Raw genomic sequence first — 21,776 nt, forward strand, 5'->3', positions numbered from 1 at the left:
AATAAATAGGTTATGTGGGGGTGGGAGAATAAAATTATAAAATTTTATTTCTAAATATAAATTTTTGCTAAAGGATAAAATTGGAAAAGAAAAAATAAAGCAAAGGGTAAAAATAGAATGGGGGGGTGGGGGTTGGAATTGGAGAGGTACAAGGAGTAACCCCCTTGACACAATTAAGTGCGATAAGTTTTTTCAATTAATATTTTCAAAGGAAAAAAGTAAAAATTAAACTAAAATTATAAATATATATACATATAAGTTAACATATATTTAAAATGATTTTAAATTATTCAATTTTATTTCCCTTGGATGAGTATTCATAGAAAAAATTGTTGGAAAGAACTCTAAACAGGTAAATAGGATAAAATTACTTTACATATTGTGATCCCTTAAGAAGTTACAGAAGAAATAAGAGAAATCTGATCTAATTTTGAAAAATATATAGTTTTTTGGTTCACAGTGTTTAAAATATTTTTAAAAGAAAATTTATAAACAGAATTTGCCAACATGAAGAGAATATTTGAGAAAAGACAGTGATGGTGTGACAGACATGGAGGTTTGGTATCCTTGCTCCCCACTAACCTCCTCCGAACAATATACCACACAGTAAACAAGGATCTATCATTTGCTTTCCTAAACTTAAGTAATGGACATGATTTCATTTTTTTTCTTAAAATTGATCCTTAGTTTAAGGCAGACAGAACACAAAATTACCATGATACACATAAGGGAGTTTGTAGCATGATTTAGTTTTTTCTTAATATAATACTAATTGTGAATCAAACTAAATATACTTTTTTACGGTAATATTATTATATACGAATATATTTTTTATTTTTATTATTTTTATAGGCTTAGCCTTAAAAAACCCACAAATTGTAAAAATAGAACCGCAACTTGTGGTTGAAGCTCCGTGTTGTGCACTGATGACACTATGCAGTTGAGAGATATTTTGCAATGCATTATTAAACTCGATTCTTATAACAATCTCTCACATGTTGTAAAAATATAAGATATACAAAGAACAAAAGAAAAAATCTTAAGTAATATAATGCATCAAAGTTGGTACAATAAACTATATGAACCAAACACATTTAATATGTGTTAACAGTTTATCAATCACAATACATCTTATTATTGTGATGTGTTTACTAAGTCATGTTTGTGTCCGATATTTATGAGTGCTCTAGAGATCATGCAAGGATTTCATTCAAATAGTCTCATTCGACACTTATGTAGGAAATTTCATCAAGTGTATACTACAAATCATAAATCACTGGTAAGGGATATGAACATCATTAACTTTAACTACAAAGTTTAACCTTTCAATAATGTAGTCTCCAACACTTTCACACACACCACAAGAATTGACATAATTGATTAAAAATCAATTTAGTGTTATCAAAACTAACAAGTGACTTGTTTTTATCCATATGAACCTTATTCATGGAATTTGGGTTACCATAACTTGTTTATCTGCAACTGGCTTAAGTATCATTCCCCAAAGTTTCTAAAATCATATTACATCACTTCTCAAGGTTTTTATTAGAGGATTTGCTAGACTTCATTATGACTTCACATAATCAATGAAAATTGTTCCACTATTTAGTAGCTACTTCATCAGATTATGTCTCAATTGTATATGTCTCTTATTTCTATTGTAGTTCTTGTTTTTTGGCTATAACTATTGTCAATTGACAATCACAATGTAGTGACACATAAAGGGTTGGTTCTATTCCTAGTGGAATGTTAGCTAAGAAGTTTGTCAACCACTCAGTTTCACTACCAACCATTTCTAGAGCAACAAATTCAAATTTCATTATTGATCTTTAAATAATAATTTGTTAGCTAATGTCCATGAAATTGCACCCCACCAATTGTGAATATATAACCACCATTAGATTTTATCTTATATGAATCATATATCCAATTAACATCATTGTATTTTTTTAGTAAAACGGGAAATTCACTATATTCAACGACATAATTCGCTGAACCTCTTAAATATTTCATTAATCTTACAAGTGTCTTTCAATATTTCTAATAATTAGAATATTAATTGTATTTTCTCAGTTTATCTACTGTATTAGTAATATTTGATCTAAAAAAACTCATTAAATGTAGTAAACTCCCAATTATTTGGTATACTAGGGTTAGAAATAAATTCTCCTTCACTTTTCTTTAATTTAGAATTAATATTGTAAGTGATGTCCAATTGTTTGAAGTGGCAATTTTTAAACTTCTTAAGAAGTTTTCGTTTTTCATATAATGTTTTGGGATAATGATTTCATATAATGTTTTGGGATAATGATATACTATCTCCCTTGTTTATGACTCCAACTTCTAAAATCACATTAGTTTTACTTAGAAACAACTTACATTTTAAAATAAAATTATAAAAACAACTTAGTTCTAAAGATTATTGTATATATGAATCATTAGCATGTCATCCACATATAAATATATAATAATATATTCTCTATTTTCAAATTTAGATTAATATCAATATTATTAGGAGAAAATCTATAAAAAAATAGTTATTTTATTTTTCTTTAAAAATTATGTTAGATTAACTCAAACGAAAATTTTTAAAATTTATTTTCTTCTGTTGTGAATTTATCATGAAAATTTTCATATCGAAAATAAAAGTTGTTTTTTACTTCATTTATAAGAGTCAATATAATATCAAGGACGAAAAATACTAAAATAAATTTTCAGAAGTTAAATTTAAAATATAAAAATATTTTAAGAATGAAAAGTAATTTTTTATTAAAGACCAAATACAAATATACAGTGTTTTAATTTTCAACAAATGGTAGCTCAAAGAGTTGAGATGTCAAATAGAAAGAAGATAAAAAATGTGTGTATTGTAGTTTATGATATTGAAAGAAGGTGTATCAAATAAAAGAATTGATTGAATTACTTGTAAGTATTTTTAAAAAAGATATTTATACTATATTTTGTCAAATTTTCACATAATAATCTAATTTGAACACTATACTAGCTATACCATAATAAATTTCACAAGATTATATTGAGTTGGTCTAACAAATTAAATTTATGATTTTTTTTTATTAAAACAAATTAGTAGAAATAAATATATTATCACTTTTGCAATAAATTAGAAGTTGATTATATTTTTTCTTGTATTCAAAATAAATATATATTTTTTTTTTAAAAAAAAAACTTATGGACTGACTTTAATCTACAGTGTTTTTGTAAATATTTTGGTCTTATAATTTTTTTTTACAAAAGACTTTTTGACTTTACAAATTTTTCTGACCCTAATCCATGTGGATCAAGATCAAATCATACAAATAAATCAAATTGATGATATTAGCTAAGTAGTACACTTGTCTTTTCCTTCAAGTATGTGAATCAACTCATTGGTGGGGATGATTTATGTAGAGAAGTTTTAATTTGAGAAATGATGATGATTTTTTGACAATAGTTTTTGACAATTTTTTTTACAACGGGACACGTGTCATCATTTTATTGGTCTATTTGAATTTACGTCTAAAAAATTATTTAAAACAGACCAATCACAAAGTGTCATATATGCGTTGTCAAAAAATTGTTAAAAAATGTTGTTAAAAAGATTTTTTCTTTTGAGAAAATAGGAAAAGGAAGGAAGGTGAGAGAAAGAGGTTTTGGTTGTGGTGGCACGTAGAGGCACATAAAAGAAAAGCATTACAGTAAGTTTGGTGTTGGTAGAAGGATGCACTTTTGCAATTAGAGATGAATGACAAAGTAAAAGTTGAATTTTCTAACGGAAAGATATAAAACTCTAATGTTGTTAACTCTGATGTCACCTTTTAAATAGTTGAATATTATACATATTTAAACTCGTAATATAGAATATATACGAATATTACCTTACAACATTAAAATGACTTCAAATGATACATAATGTATTACTCCATCCTATTTCTCATCATGTAATTTGTTTATTTTAATGAAAATATCTTTCGAGATTATTAATAACGAGATAAGTTTGGTAAACTAATATTGCTTTAAAATTTTAACAAAATAAAAAAAGATTAACTACTTTCTTTAATATATGTGATTATGTTAAAAATATTTTATACTATAAACTAAATAAAATATATTCAAGTTTTTTTCTTACATATATTACTCGGTGTTATTTAGAAGAAAAAAAATATTTCACATAGATTAAAGGAATCAATTAATTAAATTTTAACAGGCTCTTATTTTTTTAAAAAAATAAATCTTTATGGTACAAAAGTATAAATTATAGTAAGTAAACCAACGTAAAAGAATGGTTAAAATGAATATATTTTACAAAAACTATTATTAAAAAATGTAAAATTAGTTATTTTTTATATTGGCAAAATGTGTATTTTCTTTGGTAAATTATAGAAAAGTAGGTAAATTTTAATAAAAATATACAAGTGATATAATTATTTTATATTATGATATAATTTGTTTATAATAAGTTAGTTGACTTTTGATTACATTGAAATTTATAATTAACATTCAGGAGTTTAATTGCTTAGGATTTAGATAAGTTTATACGATAAACCATTAAAAAAATATAGGGTTGGGTTTGGTTAAATCTATGTATTTTTATGTTAAATTTAATCCAAACTTCACTTTTGAGTAAGTTTGATTGAATTAGGTCAATTGCCTTATAATTTCAAAAACATTTATTTTTTGTATTAAAAGTTATTTTTAGCGTCAACTCAATTGAAAAATAATAGTATGTTTACACAAATTAATTTAAAATTTTAACTAAGTACATAACTAAAGTCATTCAAATCACTCGTACTAAATTCATTATTCAATATAAATTATTAATTTAGACTAAGTTAACTTTAATTTAATCATAAAAAATAAAACTTATATCAATTTGAATTAGACCAAAGTAGTTCTTAGTTAACTCAATAAAATGAATACTCTTGACATTTATAATTTCAGGGTATAATTAAATATCATACATACTAAACTACACCAAAAAATATATTTTAATATGAATCTTTACATTATTCTAAAAATATCGATAGTAACTAAACACATTAATTATTCTCATTTAATTTTTAAAAAAACATTAATTGTTATTTTTAAAAAAATCAGTAACTTTTTAACGTCAACATAATTGAAAAATAATAAAATCTTTACACAAATTAATTTAAGACTTTATCTAAGTAAATGACTGAAGTCCTTCAAACTAATTCAAGATATAAAAAACAAATACAATTTATCTATAACACAATGGTATAAATACATAAATAGTTGAGACTCAAATCACTCCTACTAAATTCATCACTCAACTCCTATATAAACTATTAATTTATAATAAATCATCTTTAATTTAATCATAAATAAAAATTCATATCAATTTGAATTAGTTCAAGGTAGTCATCAGTTAACCCAATAAAATAAATATTCTTAATTCTTAATTAAGACATTTATAATTTTCGGATAAAATTAATAATTAAATATTATACATACAAAACACTGTCAAAAAAATATTTTAATATGAATCTTTACATTATTCTAAAAATATTGTAAACACATTGACATCGTTATTTAATTTTTAAGAAATCATTAATTGTTATTTTGAAAAAAAAAATCAGTACTTTTCCATTACTCGGGAAAAAGAAGGAGACTTTGATTTGATTTTATTTTTTTTTCTCTATCATTGAAACTTGCAAATTGTCATGAATCAGGGACAAAACAGCACTAGAACAGTGAAGTCACAGTAGAACCTAGACATTCTACGTGGCATCATCCCAATGTGTTACTTATAGCGAAGAGCGTATCTAACCATTGATTCAATTTCACTGTGTAAATAAATACAGAAGAATACTGGGTCTGAGGGTCCCCCTTCCATCCGGATAAGTGGGGCTCTCACCTTTGTTATTGTTAGGGTTTGTTCCTCTCTGTCTTCTATGTTGTCTCTGTCCCAATTTTATTCATTTTATACCAATTTTCATTCATAGTTTTTAATTACCAAAATCCCTCTTCCAATTCTGAATTAGTCTCTAATCCTTGCAGCGCTAGAAAGCTTCAAACACGGTCAACTGTCTTAAATTCTTTTGCTCTTCCCAGTTCATCTTCCCGCTGCAAAACCTGCAAAAAAACTGTAATTTTCTATTGAAATTCTGAAATTTAAAGTATTTTTCCACGATTCTCTTATGGGTTTCAGTCACATTTTTTTTTTTGGGTGTTTTTAAAAATTTGGAATTTCTTCAGGATGGAGTCAAATCCCACCCATGACGGGGATGATACCTCGGAGAAGCTGTCACCGCCAATGGTGGACCGGCCGGAGTCGTCGTCACCCTCTCCGTCTTCCCCGCAGGCGCTACAAATGAAAGAAGAGGCCATGGACGCGGAGCAAGGCGTTGACATGTCCCTTCCCGTGAACGTTATTCCGATGCCTCCGACGGTGGCGAAGAGGCCCTCGAAGGACCGACACACGAAGGTGGAGGGGCGTGGCCGCAGAATCCGGATGCCGGCTACATGCGCCGCCAGGATCTTCCAGCTGACGCGCGAGCTGGGGCACAAGTCGGACGGAGAAACAATCCGATGGCTTCTGGAGCACGCTGAGCCCGCTATAATCGAGGCCACCGGAACCGGCACCGTTCCGGCGATCGCGGTGTCTGTCGGCGGTACACTGAAGATTCCGACATCCTCGGCGGCGAGGCCCCACGGGGAAGACAACCCGAAGAAACGAAGGAGGAGAGCGTCGAACAGCGAATTCATCGACGTGAACGAAAACCACGTTTCGGTGTCTTCAGGACTCGCACCAATCGCTCAAACCGCATATGGCGGTGTTGCCAGTGGCGGTGGTGGTGGAGTAGTTCCACTTTGGAACGGTAACGGTTCAGGGCCTTTCTTCATGTTCCCAAACGCTTCAAACCCGCCTCAGTATTGGGCCATTCCCGCAACGGCGGCCCCATTTTTTAACGTGCAGGCCCGGCCCATTTCGGGATTTGTTTCTGCCTTACAGATGCACGAACAGGATAAGCCCTCCTCAAATGGCTGTGCCTCGGATTCTGTGAACTCTTCGTCCACTATGGGTTCTAGTATGAGCTCAGTGAGTGTTACTACCAGCGCCGCCGCTTCCTCCTCATCCGCCGCCACAACCACTCAAATACTCAGGGATTTCTCTTTGGAAATTTATGACAAGAAAGAGCTTCAATTTTTGGGTCAAGCGCCACCTTCTTCAAAGCCTTGAATATCAGGAACAAAAACAAAACCATTAGATAGTATTTTTAGTTTTAGACCATTACTTTTTCAATTTGAGTTTTGTTATTTTCGATAATGGTTAGGATTTATTTATTTTTAATGAAAACCTTATAAGGCTGTTCATCTTGTTTTATTTTTATTTTTTAAAATGATTTATGTTAGATTTTTTAGGCAGATTAGGTACAAAAGAAACTTATATTAAAGATTATTTTTAATCCAAAAATTAAGATAATAGGTTTACGTGACTTTTTATTTATATGATAGTCATAATTTTTATTTTTATCTGAATTGATATTTTCAATTCACATTAAACTTTTAATAATTTATTTTTCAATTGTGAATTTCTTTTATTAAATGCTTTTCTCTTAAATTTTAGGGTTCCTCGTCTATTTTATATAATATTTGACACTTATTTAATGAATTATCGATTTTGATGCTATTATATTTTTTTTATAAAAAGCGATATCAAATATTAATTATTAATATATTGTAAACATCAATTTTGATGCTATTATAATTTTTTATATATAAAAAGAGATACCAAAGAATTAATTATAATAAATTGTTAACAAACCCATATAAAGAATCAAGAATCAATATACGACTTTGAATCATTTATGGTCCTTTTATTTATTTACTAATCATATTTGCCGTATTTTTCATATTTATATAATGTACTGTTTTCATCTTACCTTGAAGAGCGTACGTTATCGGGAATTTCAAGCAATGGAAGTGGGGTAGGGTGTTGTCTGACCCGTGGGATGGCACGTGGGAGGTGGGGGAGGAGAGTAGGATAGGATGGATGAAGCTGGGTCCGAATGGTGTTTGTCACGTCACGTGAGGTTATGCACGTGTTATACTGTGGGGGCCCATTGCTGAAAAGGTTGGTGGGTGTCCGTGGAGCGTGCTGAGTGGTTGAAGTTGGGCACGATATTTCGACATGTGATTCCTGGGTATAGGCACGTGTCCCTATGATTTTGTGGGGCCCGCTCCTTGTTGGAACCAGTCTGGCCCTCTCTACACGTGTCGATCGTCGGGACTGTACGTGGCTGGTCCACACGTGGACTCGTGTTACACTTCCTGTATGCTTTTAGACAACATCGTTTTACACACTCAAGTTAAAACTTAAAAAAAACACTAACAGTTTTTTGTTTTAATAATCATTGCTTTTTATTTTCCATATCTGTATTTTTCATTTCATATTCTTATACATCATTATGATATACACATATATATTTATAAGAGGTCTTGTTTTACTTAAGATTTATTCGGTTTAACCATGAGTAGTTATAAATATTTTATATAAATTGAATTTATAAGAAATTGAATCATATGAAATTATAAGAATGTAAAATAAGATTAAGTGATAAATGTGATATAAGTTCAGTTAGATTTTACGATTTTCAGTCTCAGTGTGAGCTGTTTTTTAGTTCTTAAAGTCAATTTGAAAGAGTAGTCAACTAAATCGACTCGTCAACTAAAACACACCAAACACAAGTTGGATTATCCTATATAATAAACATCAAAACATCTTTAAAAACGATGTATTAGAAAAGTAATTATCAGTGAACATATTATTTTAATATATATTCTACACTATAAGTTCTTTAAAATTGAATAACATTTTAATTTGAAAATAAATTATATTAATAAATTTCATATTAAAATGATATTTTTATTTATATATAACTCTTTTGTTTTTTTTTTTAAAAAAAAACTCACTAGATATATTATTACAAGCACAATAAGGGAGATACACCATCTTTTTACATGCAGAGATACGCATCACCACCACAAAGGTAAGCTTAGCAACCTGGTGCCAAATGAAATTTTTGATAATTTTTAGTTGACTATATGTAATTTTGCATTGTTAAGTTGCTATTTTGTAATTTTCATTCCCTTTCACTCACTTTAAATATTATAAATTTTTACTGTCATCAGTTTTAAATTTTTCTTCTCCATTGCCACAAGTCTTCCATTTTGCCTCCATTTACAGGGACAAAGCCAAAATGTTGAGGCTAAAGAAAAGTCAATCATAGATAAAATAAAAGGACCATTTGCCAACAAAATATCTTTTGAGAAAGTGCATTTGGAGAAAGAAAAAAGAGAGAGATTAAATAAAATTGTTTCGGACGTTTTAAAACAATTGACTAAGTAATTGTTTCGGGCGTTTTTAAAAACTAAATCTATTTTTTTTAATCATAACACTCAAATTACGTCATTAAAAATATGATTAAATTAAGTTTAAAGTTCTGCCTAAATAATCAATATAGACATTATATTAATTCTTAAAATATTCTCCAACGTGCTGGGATAAAGTTTTCAAACTAAATATAATTTAAATATCTTACCAGAGGCTAAAATTTGTTCTCCTTGAAATACAGAATGTAACGGGGCAAACGCTCACAGAATACGGTTTCAAGTAACATTCTTGACATAACTTAAAAACAAATTCTAATATATTAAAGACAATTTGTATTTAAGAAAAATGTTAACGCCCTTGTTATTCTTAAGTGTTCGTTTAATTTGTTCATTCTAGAAATAATCAGTTTGTTTTTTAATGTGCAAAATTCTATCCGTTTCTTAAAATTATTTATTTCAAAATGACTTATAAATAACTCTTCTGGAGAACTTCAGTGTTACTAAACTTATTACGACTAAACTCCTGGTTCAACAATTGACTGACGGTCAAACCAGTTGTACTCGTGCTGGGTGCAGTTGCTGTTACTTTAAGCATTGATTTTTTTTCTTCTTGATTCTAATAATTTTTTTAATTTCTACATTATAATAAACAGATATATGCAATGTAACTACTTAGAAATTAAATAAAAACATCATTATAAAAGATAAACAAATAATTAATATTATTTGAACTTTTAAAATAACAATTAAATAGAAAATTTAAAATAATACTGTAACATAAAAATACTTTATAATGTCCCAAGGTAGAAATTAGAAATGAAAACTTTGGGGCCAATGCGGGTAATTTGTGACTGCAGAATTACGCAATTCTCTCATAAACTTTACAACATTACTAAACTAACCTGAGAGTCATAAACCAACAGGACAACTTATGAAGTAACATGTAAACCTAAGAATGAAACCTAAGAAACCAGGATGTTTGACGAAAATATTATCTTAATTACAACGAATGAAACCTAAGAAACCACCTTAAGGCTCTTACTCACTAAATTGTATTTGTACTTCTGCTAGCAAAAGAAGATGTGCGTAGGTTGTTTGATAAGCAGAACAGAAGACAGGTCAAAATCTGTATCTAGGCTAATATTCTAACTTTTGAAGTACAGTGAATCACACTAAAACATGTTTTTGCTAAATCGTACAGTTCCATGATATAAATTTCTCAATGCATCTTTCATGAAGTTCTCATCCAAGCCTCATTTTCAAAATACAAAAACTCTGATCTATCATATGGCCCTTCTGTCAACAGAAAACATTTTTCCAATCATTTTCCTCCTTTTGACAACATTTTCAATATCCAAAGCTGAACTTCATGTTCATTACTACGATCAAACCTGCCCACAATTGGAAAAAATAATTTCAGAGACTGTTCTCAAAGCTTCCAAGCATGATCCAAAAGTTCCAGCTCGTATCTTGAGGATGTTCTTCCATGATTGTTTCAGGAGGCCCCTATTGGAATGTACTAAAAGGAAGGAAAGATGGAAGAGTATCAAAGGCATCTGATACTATCATCTTACCTGCTCCAAACTTCAATGCGAGCCAACTAATTCTGAGTTTTGCCAAGAGAGGTTTGACAGTTAAAGACTTGGCAACTTTATCGAGAGGTCACACTTTAGGCTTTTCACATTGTTCTTCCTTTGAGGCATCTCTTCTAAATTTTAGTTCACTACACGACACAGATCCAAGTATGAACGCTGAGTTTGCCTTAGACCTAAGAAAGAAGTGTCTAAAACCAAACCACAACCACAATGCAGGGACAGTTCCTGGACTCAACAGCAGTATTTGACAATGACTATTACAAAACAACTGTTGACTGTAAAAGGTTATGCCAAGAAAACCTTTAAGCATGTCATGAAGTATATTTGAATTTGGATGTCCAAGACGCTTAAGCCAGAATTGGTAATCAGTATTAGCAGAATTACAAGAAATGAAAGGCAAACAAAGATTTGGAGACATAAATTAAGTGGAAAAAGGCATCCAACTTTAGGCTCCTTCGCAATCTGACTTGCACAAGACAATCATATTTTGAGAATTCGACATGACAATTATCGTCAACTAATTGACCAACATAAATGAGATTAGTAGTGAGGCCAAGGGAGAGAAAGACATCAGTTAGAGATGAAGAAATATCACTAATATCTGTTATCTCTGTTATAGGCAAATGATTTCCATCAGCAGGATGAATCTTGAGATTCAAAAATATTTGGTGGTATTAGTACGGAGTTGTGGATTGTTGGTCATATGGTTGAAGACACCAAAATCAAAGTACCAATGTGAAGATACGGAAAAGTGTTTACCTGGGAGTTCCAAAGCTGAAAATGTAGAAATGACCATTTGTTGAACCATTTCAAGAGTCAAGGTTTGAGGAGAGGCAGGAGTTGTTTGTTGAACAGAAAATGTGTTTACAGAATTACTTAGATCAGAAGAACCAAAAGTGGTAATGAAAGTTGTTGCAGATTTCTTTGGCGACCTAGTTGGACAATCTTTAAGAATGTGCCCATCTTTTTTGCAGTAATTACAAAATTTGTGGAGACAGTTTGAAGCATAATGTCCAAACCTTTTGCAATAGAAACATTGGACAATACTCAAGTCACGACCTCTTGGCTTTCCTTGTACTGCATATGCCACGAGAACTGTTGTGGATTTTTGTGGTTCCATGGTTGATTGTGTGAGAAGGCGTTGTTATTCCCGAAGCAAATCATTAAGTCATGCATCCAAAACAGGTTCAGGGTCTCTATTCATGAGATTGGACCTAACACCTTCAAAATCAGATCTCAATTTCTTAAGAAATTGATCTCTTTTAGTGGTTTCATGAACTGATTGAACTGAGCGAAGACCTTTAGAAGACAGATTTTCATAAATGATATCAATGTATTCAGACCAAAGATTCATGAATTGAGAATAAAATTCCGAGATGGACAGACTATCTTGTAATCGCAATGTCATGATCGAATTGTAATCACGAAGCAAATCATTAAGGCATGCATCCGAAAAAGGTACAAGATCTCTATTCATGAGATTGGACCTAACACCTTCAAAATCATATCTCAATTTCATAAGAAATTGATCTCTTTGAGTGGTTTCTTGAACTAATTGAACTGAGCAAAGACCTATAGAAGACAGATTTTCGTCAAAGATATCAATGTATTCAGACCAAAGATTCATGAATTGAGAATAAAATTCCAAGATGGACAGACTATCCTGTAATCGCAATGTCATGCTCGAGTTGGAATCTTTGAGCTGTATTGTTCTGATGGTAGATTTTCTTCAGGTAGGCCCAAATGATAGCTGCAGTCTTGAAGGGCCGAAGATTGAGGACAACGTTGGGATCAACAGAACCTATGATCCATGCCATGACTTGAGCATCTTCTACCTCTCATTTGGCGTGGTCATCCTTCTATGTATCTTTGTTAGGAGCAGACTTGCTGCCATCAACATGACCCTAAAGATTTTTGCCTTTGACAAATATCTCGAATTGGAATGTCCAAGCTGAGTACTTCTTGCCAGTAAGGCGAATCAATAAAACTTCATACTTTACAGAAGACATGATTCAGAATTAAATCTGGACTAGGAATGAAGCCAAAAAAAAAGTCAAAAGAACTAGGTCTCAACAAGACAAAAGGACAAGATAAGCTGAGAAAAAAAACTAGGGTTGTGAAAACTTTGACAAGTTTAGGCTAGGATCGTGGCCTGGCTGATAGCATGTTAAACTTCAGAAATGTGTAGGAAAAATTGTTTTATACAGACTGATATTCTGACCTATACATTAGTTAAACTGCCACATATACATTTATTCTGCAGTTGGGTATCCTAATAAAAGAGAATAACAGTTAAAATACAAAATTACAATTACAATGGCATAGAATTTGCTGACTTTAAATGTCCAGCTGGTTTTGATGACCAGATATTTTGCCAATTAATGCCGGTTTTAATGACCAGCAGATTTCCTCATTAATTCCTTTGACATATACCACGTCTCTTTCACTCTATAATAACTTAAGACAAATACTGTCAGACTTTTAACCCCGAAACTAGAAGGATATGCAACAGGCACACCATATGTGAATTTCAAATAGCAATTAACACTGAGAAATACTACTTGGGCTCAGTTTGCTGATGTCCTACACTTAAAAAGTCTGATTATAAAATATATGCAAACGTCTAAATTTGTAAAGGATTTTCATTGGAAAAATGTGCTGTTCATGATATGTAAATAACATAAAAGCGTGCTATACTAAAGAGAACACAAGGCAAATAGATAATGAGTTTTTCAAATTTCACCTAAACATCACATAGGAAAGTCAACGAACTTTTCATCCATGCCCATTAAAGAAACGGTGTTTTGATGGATCAATCAACAGATCCCACAGACATTATACTGCAAATAGATATACAGAAATTAAGAAATATCGTCATAATTCTTCAATGGCCATAGAAGATAATACTTCTCCCCAAAATTCAACTTCACGTATCCAAAAAAATTATTCATAAGTCAAGCTTTATATTACAGTACCAGGCTCCATAAATGGTTTAATTAACCTGGTTTTCACTACTATACGAGTTTTTCAAAATAACTTCCCTAATCTGTTCACACGTAAAGGTAAATTATCTATTACATAAACTTCCATACTGAACATATTACCGACACTGAAAATCAAGATAACACAACAATATCTCAAGCAATAGGCTAACCAAAAATAGCCCTCAGGAGATGAACATACCAGATTATTTGGTACTAGTCATGAAACATTCTTCAAGCAAATACCACATCTGAACGAAACACATACTTGATACCCTTGGTAACATTTCTGGCTTCATGCAACAAACATTTATCTCCGTGAAGGTGAAGAAGTGCTGTCCCTTCAGTAGGAGCCACCTGTGAAATTAATATTGTATTATATCACCCAAAGCATATAGTCATATTCAAAAGTTTGCATGAAACATAGACTCAAACTCACTTGAAGTAGAAAAAAAATATACCTACCAAACCATATTTTACTAAAAGAAAATCAATAATTTACCTCAGCCACAATCTTATTTCTTAAACCATAAAAAACTGTTTCTCCTCCAACTAAAGGATCAACAGATGAAACTGAGGAATTGCTGGAGTCATTTTTGGGCTTTGATTTAAGTTCACCAGGCCCACCGCTCAAATACACTAGAAGAGTATAATAAGTACGTTTTCCATCTCCAAGATTAACACTTTCGTCAATGTGCCGTCCAAACCGCTGGCCAGTCTTGTACCTGAAGTGCAGAAGTCCAAGGTGATGCATTTAAATCATCAACAGTTTTCTCGTAACCAAACTTGAAGAGACCTGTGGTCCAATTCTAGTACAGCAAAAATGAAAGGAAAACGTTCGAACACCAATGTGGCTCTTGGGATGTGTTTTTAAGGTGTGTATACGATGCTAAAGATAAAAAGGAATTGCAGGATAGAGGTAACTAAGCATGGTGTCAAATGTAGTATCAATTTTTATTTTTATTTTTGGGTGTTCAGATAAACATAATCCTAATTGAAAATACAATGGCTCAAGAAGAACTTTAGAAAACTGAGTAATTTTATTAAGTTATCCACAAGAAACCTTTGCCACAGAAAATACACAAACCTATAGAATCTAATATTTGGATTCAGGCCTACAGCAACCTTTCCACGAATTTTTATATCAGAGAATAGTTTGCTAAGTCCAGACTCCCAAATAGTATCTGCAAGGACAGGATCATCCACCGAGATTCGATCATTATCTCTGTAAGCTTCACCATAAGTAGGACCTAGACTCCCTTGATGAGCAAAACCAATTGACTCAGCATTTTTAACGAATGCCTTCGATTCAGCAGAGGAGAAAAAATTCTGGACCTAAACCCAAAAAAATTAAAAATTATTTAGAAAACAATAAGCACGTGGGTACTTTAAGCAGGCACTGTGGAACTGTTCAATTTTCTTTGAAAGATTAAAATTTCTACTGAATTTGAAGCAAACAAAAAAAATATCAATGTACGGGGAAGCAATCTAAGTCCTGTATCAAATTAGACCCCAAAAAATAAGGCATGGAACGGAGAAAGAAGATAGAATTGTAACCGTGAAGAGATCGAAATCTCGGAGTCGGGTAATCTGAAGATTCTTTTTGGGTTTGATGAGAGGCCATTTTGCCGCAGGTTTCTTGGGAGTTGTATCTTCTCCGTCTCCCATTTTCCTCTTCCTGGTTGGTGTTAGCCTCTCCGACATCGCCACCAACGTTCTCTGTTTGTTAAATTTATGTTTGAGTGTTCGGCCCAATTTCTGTTAAGTACATACGGTTTTTCTCTCTACAACCCCTAATTTTTTTCCCTACTATCATTTTTATATGCAACTTATATGTTGGTAGCATTTTTATACTTAACAGATGACAGAAGGTAGTATGTGCTAAAATACTTTAAACTAATTTATTTTAAAAAATAAATATCGTATTACAATATAAAGCTAAAAAAGTTTGGATGTTGAAGTTAAAAGCTCAAGCCATATCATTAAATAACGATTGCTACATATTCACTTAAAATTATTAAAATTAAATTAAAGAAAAGTTTGTTTCTAAAATATTTTTTTATTGACAATTTTAATTATTTGAAATCTAATTTCAGTTGTTGTTTTAGTTATATATATATTTATTATAAAAATTCTAACATTTTTTTTACTTAAAAACTATAAAATTATAAATATTATTTATTTTAAAAAATAACATTATAAAATGTATTATTTTTATCAATTTAATTAAAAAAAATTATTAAGATTCAATAATCTAATATTTTACATGTTATAACTGATGAAAAAAAATTACAAAATAAATATATTTATGTAAACTGGTTCACAAGCTCACATATCAAATGTTATTTAAGATAAATGAAGATAAATTAGTCTACATTTTTTAGATGAGACAACAAACTGACTCAACTTGTTTTTATAAATCAAATACAAAACTAACTCAATATAGAAGAAATAAAACAAGGTTTTTATTCCTATAAACATGCCATAAAAATTGCGTTATAAACCAAAGTTTAATTACTTAGTTTGACATGAAAATCCCCTAAATTTAATCAAAATTTCCAAAACATCCTAATTCTTTAATTATTTTAAGTAAAAAAAAGCATTTGAGGTTTATGAAAACGAAAGCTGGTTAAAGGACTTTATAGAAAATGGAAAGAAGTAGACACTAAATTGAAGTGAAACAAAATTAAAACAACACATTAATTTTGTGGAATTGTGAAAAAAAGTAAAGAAGCCATAAAAGCCTCTCAGACTTCAATCTCAAACTCCTTGTAAGTAATAATATTGTTTTAAAATGGATCTTATAAAAAAAAAATCTTAAAATTAAAGATATTTATTTTTTTTCATTTTTATTTAATATAAACTTAGACTCACTTAAAATTCTAATAATCTAACTTCTCCCTTTATCACTAAAACTAAATATATAACTATCTCGAAAGCAGCATAATGATATAATTAAAGAACTTTCTAAAAAAATTAAAATATCCTGCACATTAAATTGTGTCGTTTGTTTCTTTAGATTTTTTCTTTTATTTTCTTATTTCTAACCAAAACTTCTCAAAGTTTCTTGTTCTGTTTTTTAATAGTATTTCACACGCATTTCTTATTATAAGCAACTCAATCAGTGTCTTACTCCAACCAGCAAACCCATTTAAAATTTTCAAATTTATAATATTTGAATAATTCATATATTATTTGTAGCCTGCTACTTTTATACGAAGAGAAGTACTTTCTAACAGAAACAACTCATATACACATTGGGTCTCAGCAAGTCTTTCTCCAACAGCATTTTTTTTACAGTAGTTTCTATCTATCATGTATACCAAAATAACACTATTTTTTATACAACAGTTCATATTTAGAGTATTTGCAATAAAATAATATTGGTTAAATTACTTCTTTTGTCTCAGTTTGGTTGAAGTGTGTTAAATTTATTCCCTTTTAGAAAAATGTCAATTTCATTCTTATATAGAAAAAATTTGTGTCAATCAAGTCATCTCCGTTAAAAATCATTGCTTTCAAAACTCATTTTATCCACTGCAAAATCAGGGATTTGACCCATGAAGTGGTTATTATTCAAAACTCACTTTAAGTTTTTAACACCATTAGTTTGTTTTTAACGAAAATGACTTGATTGACACAAATTTTTTCTCTATAAAACGAAATTGACATTTTTCTAAAAAGGAGACAAATCTGATACGCTTTAACCAAATTGAGAACACCATTAAATCAATAATATCTGTGTTCTTACGAAATTGATGAAAAAAATCTGATTAAACCTGCTCTAAAAGTGCTCTGCTGTCAATAGTACGCAGCACAGTAAAGACTAAAGTATAGCGTGAAAATGCAGAAGAAGGAGAATTGATAAGAATGGCATGACATCGACAATGGAAGAGCAGACAAACGGTCAATTCCACGAAAGGACAACCAAAAAGAACATGGAAGCCATGTTGATTTATTTTCACTCCTTTAAACTGAGGGCATATATATACAGTAACAGTCATAAACAGCATCGTATCCTCTTACCAGTCATTGTTTTATTCCCAAACAAATCAAAAGAATCCAAAATGGGGTTTACGTCAAACCAAGATCAAGTCAGATTATGATCGTAAATTTTCAAATGCTGTCCAACACTTTAATATAAAAATATTTAAAATTATATGAAGTTAATTTTAAGATAGGTAAATGATGTAAATCATAAAATCATGAATAATAAGTAGTAAAACAAAAATTGTACGAACTTGTAAGAATATGTGATGATTAAATATAAAAGCAGAACACGATAAAAGTTAAGAGGGACAAAAGTACATCAATCACAACACTTTTAATGATGTAAACAAAAAGTTATTTAGATAAAAAAAATATATATTACACTTCCTAACAAATATATAACTAAGGCATATAATCAACCAGCCAAACAAACAAGAATATTAAGAAACCTACATTTTTGTGAATAAATCGCAACTTTTTCTCTCTCTCTTTTTTTTTTCTTAGTATTTATTATTGTATTTAGAACTCAATTAAAATGAGTAGTGAGGGAAGTTTTCATCAACATGACCTTTTTTACCCTACAACACTCTTTTTCTTTTTATTATGCCAATGATTTATTTAGTGGTTCCTATCTTCCTCAAGATGTCTTGTCCAATAGCCCAATTCAATCTCAGAAATATTCTTTTTCACAATGCGAATGTCATCACGTACAATAATACCAGTGAGAACATATTTGCATATGTGTAACCTTTTTATTATTAATATAAGTAATTAATTTAGTTTAAAAACCGTTAAATTTAAATAAAAAGCCACTTAATAACGTAAAACTTAATGGTATAAATTATAATGAGATTATTTGCTTGCATCTTATGTTTCTCTCTTTCCAAATTGATATCTATATCTATTTGATATTTTTCTGGTAATATTTTTTGTACATGATTTTGACCCATTATTCCTAATGTCTTATTCTTTTAATTATATATGCTAGTTATTACTAATGAAGAAAAAAATTTCATATTTGTTGACTCTACATTCACATTAAGAATAACAAATAAATTTAAGGCAACGTCAATAAATATATCTTAACAATATACGTGGGAGAATCTTATTACAATCAACATCTATTATTTGATTAAATTCCTTCAGCGGTAATATATATAGCCTATAGGAGATGTCAAGTTTACCATCATGTTTCACTTAATAAATATATCTAATATCTAATATCATTTTGTGATAATTTTTTTGAGAAATAATTAAAAGATACAAGACTATGAAATTTGAACTTAATGACATTTGTTCTTTAAAACTTTAAAAAAATAAATTTGTGGGTTTTTTATTTTTATAAGATATTTAATTTTCTTATTTTTATTTAATGTTGGAGAATTAAACTTATATTTAGATTTTGAACATTTTTCTCTTATATAACTTTATCAAATTAAAAATGAAAAAAAAAATATATTTTTTACCATTTTAGAATTTCATTTCATCCTTCGTTATTTTCTACTATTCTTATTTTTTTGAATATTTTGATTATAGAAAACACAAATTTATAAGAAAAGTACCTACTAGATGGTTATCTTTTGGGTGAAATTAAAATGCTTCAATAAGATAGCTAAGATTTCCATATTGTGATATACTATGAGTATCAAGATGCGGATTCTAAATAAGCTCAGGTACTAATTCAACCTCTATATACGTTGTATACTTTTCTTGTGCTAATTATATATATGTTTATTTATGTCAGTATATTACTATTTCTTTCTCAAACACTAGTGGAAAAACGCTGTTTAACGTCGGTTATTTTGGGTTTTTAACGTCAGATCTCGAACTGGCGTCTATTCGAGTGACGTTAAATGAGACGTCGGACCCCATAGGTCAGACATCTACATAGGCGTCGGGCTATATAGGTCAGACGTCTATATAGACGTCAGACTCATAGATTAGACGTCTAAAATGTCGCCATATTTGATAGGATCTTTCTCCGCTTGAGGCCTCTCAAGTTGCTCCTAGGTCATGGTGATTCGAGTTTACAACTTTATATTTTAGTTGAAGAGAATGGATTGTATGTTCTTATTTTGTATTAGACGGTTTTGATAATGTAGTGGAGGGAATTGGAGGAGTGCAAAAGGCAAGAAATTGCCGTCCAAGAATGCTGCCTAAGGACATGAGCAAAACTGCACAAAAACTCAATGAAAACGCATTTTAATCGATTCAAATGAAAAATAATTCATCAAAGAGTAATGTAATCAGAGTAAAATTAATTTTAAACGGTGCAAAAGTGAGAAAACGAACCTGAAAAATGTAGCTTGTGCAGAGAAAATGCGAGGAAGATGATGAACAATGAGTGCACGTAACTACTGTCTTGCGTTCGCAGTGTTTTAATGCAGACATTTAGACGTCGGTTCCCTTTACAACAGACGTCTAAAGTGCTTTAGAAGTCGGAGTGGCGGGATCAGACGTCTAAATGGAGTCAAAAAGTGATTTTTTAAATTTATGGATTTAGGGTTTAGACGTCGTTCCTAGAGTAATAGACGTCTAAAGTGCTTTAGAAGTCGGAGTGGTGAGAGACGTCTAAATGGAGTCAAAAAGTGACTTTTAGAATTTTTGGATTTAGGGTTTAGACGTCGGTTCCCAGAGTAACAGACGTCTAAAGTGACTTTTTGAATTTTTGGATTTAGGGTTTAGACGTCGGTNTTTTTGGATTTAGGGTTTAGACGTCGGTTCCCAGAGTAACAGACGTCTAAAGTGACTTTTTGAATTTTTGGATTTAGGGTTTAGACGTCGGTTCCTAGAGTGACAGACGTCTAAAGTGCTTTAGAAGTCAAGGCTCTCCCAGCTGACGTCTATATGTCTGACAGGTAGGTGAATAGCCATTAATTTTCGCTATATAGACGTCGGGGCCCCTCCTAACTGACGTCTATATGACTGAAAGAAATCACTTTTCACCCACCTATCAGACATATAAACGTCAGTTAAGAGGGGCCCCGACGTCTAAAATATTATAAACGTCGGGACACCTTTTAACTGACGTCTATATGACCAACTTATTTACAAAAATGCCACCGGTCATCAATATACGTCGTGCTTACCCTTAATCGACGTCTAAGGGGTGACGTTAAATAGCGTTTTTGCACTAGTGAAAATATTATACCTGATGATCAACTTTATTCTACATCAGGTTACATAGGTTTAGTTGCTTCCTTATTGCACCTTTTTTTTTGGGGTATAATATGCAAACTATATACTAATTAATGATTTTGTCAAGTTATTTTGACAACACGCAATTCCACGGTTTTTTTTGTCATTATAAAATTACAAAAATAATATGAATTTTAAAAGTATTTCAAGTTTCAACAAGTTAAATAATGCTATAATAATTTTATTGTGAATAAACTGAAACTGTGTCGTGTTAACACGATTTTAATTTTATAATAAAATGAACTAAAATCGTCTCATAATATAACAATTGAAATTGTTTGACAGTATGATGACCGAATCGTGTGATGTTTTGATGACTTCGGTTTTGTAATAAAACAAACTTATATAATATAATATCAAGTTGATATGACTTGTCCATTTAATTTTATATTTTTATAATTTTGTTACATTACAGTACAAACTCCGGAAAATCGCAATATTCAACGGTCACATTTTGACCAGAGAAGAAACTAAAATATTAATAAGGTTGCTTTAAGTTTTGATATGTAATAGCAGAGTTTTATAGTGTATTGTTTAAATTAATATTCTTCAGATCTTTTATTCAAATACCAAAGGGTAGTGTTTCTTTATTTATTTATTTTTAAAAAAGAACATTTTGCCTTAAATAGTTAATGTAATTTTGCTAAAACAAGACAGA

At 30.4% G+C, this 21,776-nt stretch overlaps 3 protein-coding genes across 5 annotated transcripts; 2 read left to right on the forward strand and 1 right to left on the reverse strand.

Annotated features, from left to right (window-relative positions):
• The first annotated feature begins 5,822 nt into the window (after positions 1–5,822).
• LOC106772064 (transcription factor TCP19) lies at positions 5,823–7,393 on the forward strand. Its single transcript, XM_014658215.2, has 3 exons — positions 5,823–5,891; positions 6,019–6,106; positions 6,217–7,393. The coding sequence occupies exon 3, from the start codon at positions 6,218–6,220 to the stop codon at positions 7,199–7,201; it is 984 nt and encodes a 327-aa protein (XP_014513701.1). The 5' UTR covers positions 5,823–5,891; positions 6,019–6,106; position 6,217; the 3' UTR covers positions 7,202–7,393.
• A 3,208-nt stretch (positions 7,394–10,601) lies between these two features.
• Positions 10,602–12,516, forward strand: LOC106770657 (peroxidase 66). Its single transcript, XM_022785637.1, is given in 4 exon segments — positions 10,602–10,850; positions 10,852–11,164; positions 11,166–11,210; positions 11,212–12,516. Coding segments are annotated over 4 exon segments (633 nt in total). The 5' UTR covers positions 10,602–10,641; the 3' UTR covers positions 11,278–12,516.
• LOC106772065 lies at positions 10,607–15,703 on the reverse strand. 3 transcript variants are annotated; one of them, XM_022785636.1, is made up of 5 exons: positions 15,488–15,703; positions 15,018–15,265; positions 14,433–14,655; positions 14,133–14,287; positions 10,607–10,745 (listed from the first exon to the last, which is right to left on the reverse strand). In XM_022785636.1, exons 1-4 carry the CDS (start codon positions 15,632–15,634, stop codon positions 14,165–14,167), a joined length of 741 nt encoding a protein of 246 aa, XP_022641357.1. In that variant the 5' UTR covers positions 15,635–15,703; the 3' UTR covers positions 10,607–10,745; positions 14,133–14,164. The 3 variants fall into 3 exon arrangements, with proteins under 3 accessions (XP_022641357.1, XP_014513703.1, XP_014513702.1); XM_014658217.2 differs by lacking the exon at positions 10,607–10,745 and adding an exon at positions 13,266–13,789; XM_014658216.2 differs by lacking the exon at positions 10,607–10,745 and having other exon boundaries at positions 13,821–14,287.
• Between the last annotated feature and the right edge of the window lie 6,073 nt (positions 15,704–21,776).

The sequence above is a fragment of the Vigna radiata genome, chromosome 8 (assembly GCF_000741045.1).
Source record: "Vigna radiata var. radiata cultivar VC1973A chromosome 8, Vradiata_ver6, whole genome shotgun sequence".
Classification (NCBI taxonomy): domain Eukaryota; kingdom Viridiplantae; phylum Streptophyta; class Magnoliopsida; order Fabales; family Fabaceae; genus Vigna; species Vigna radiata.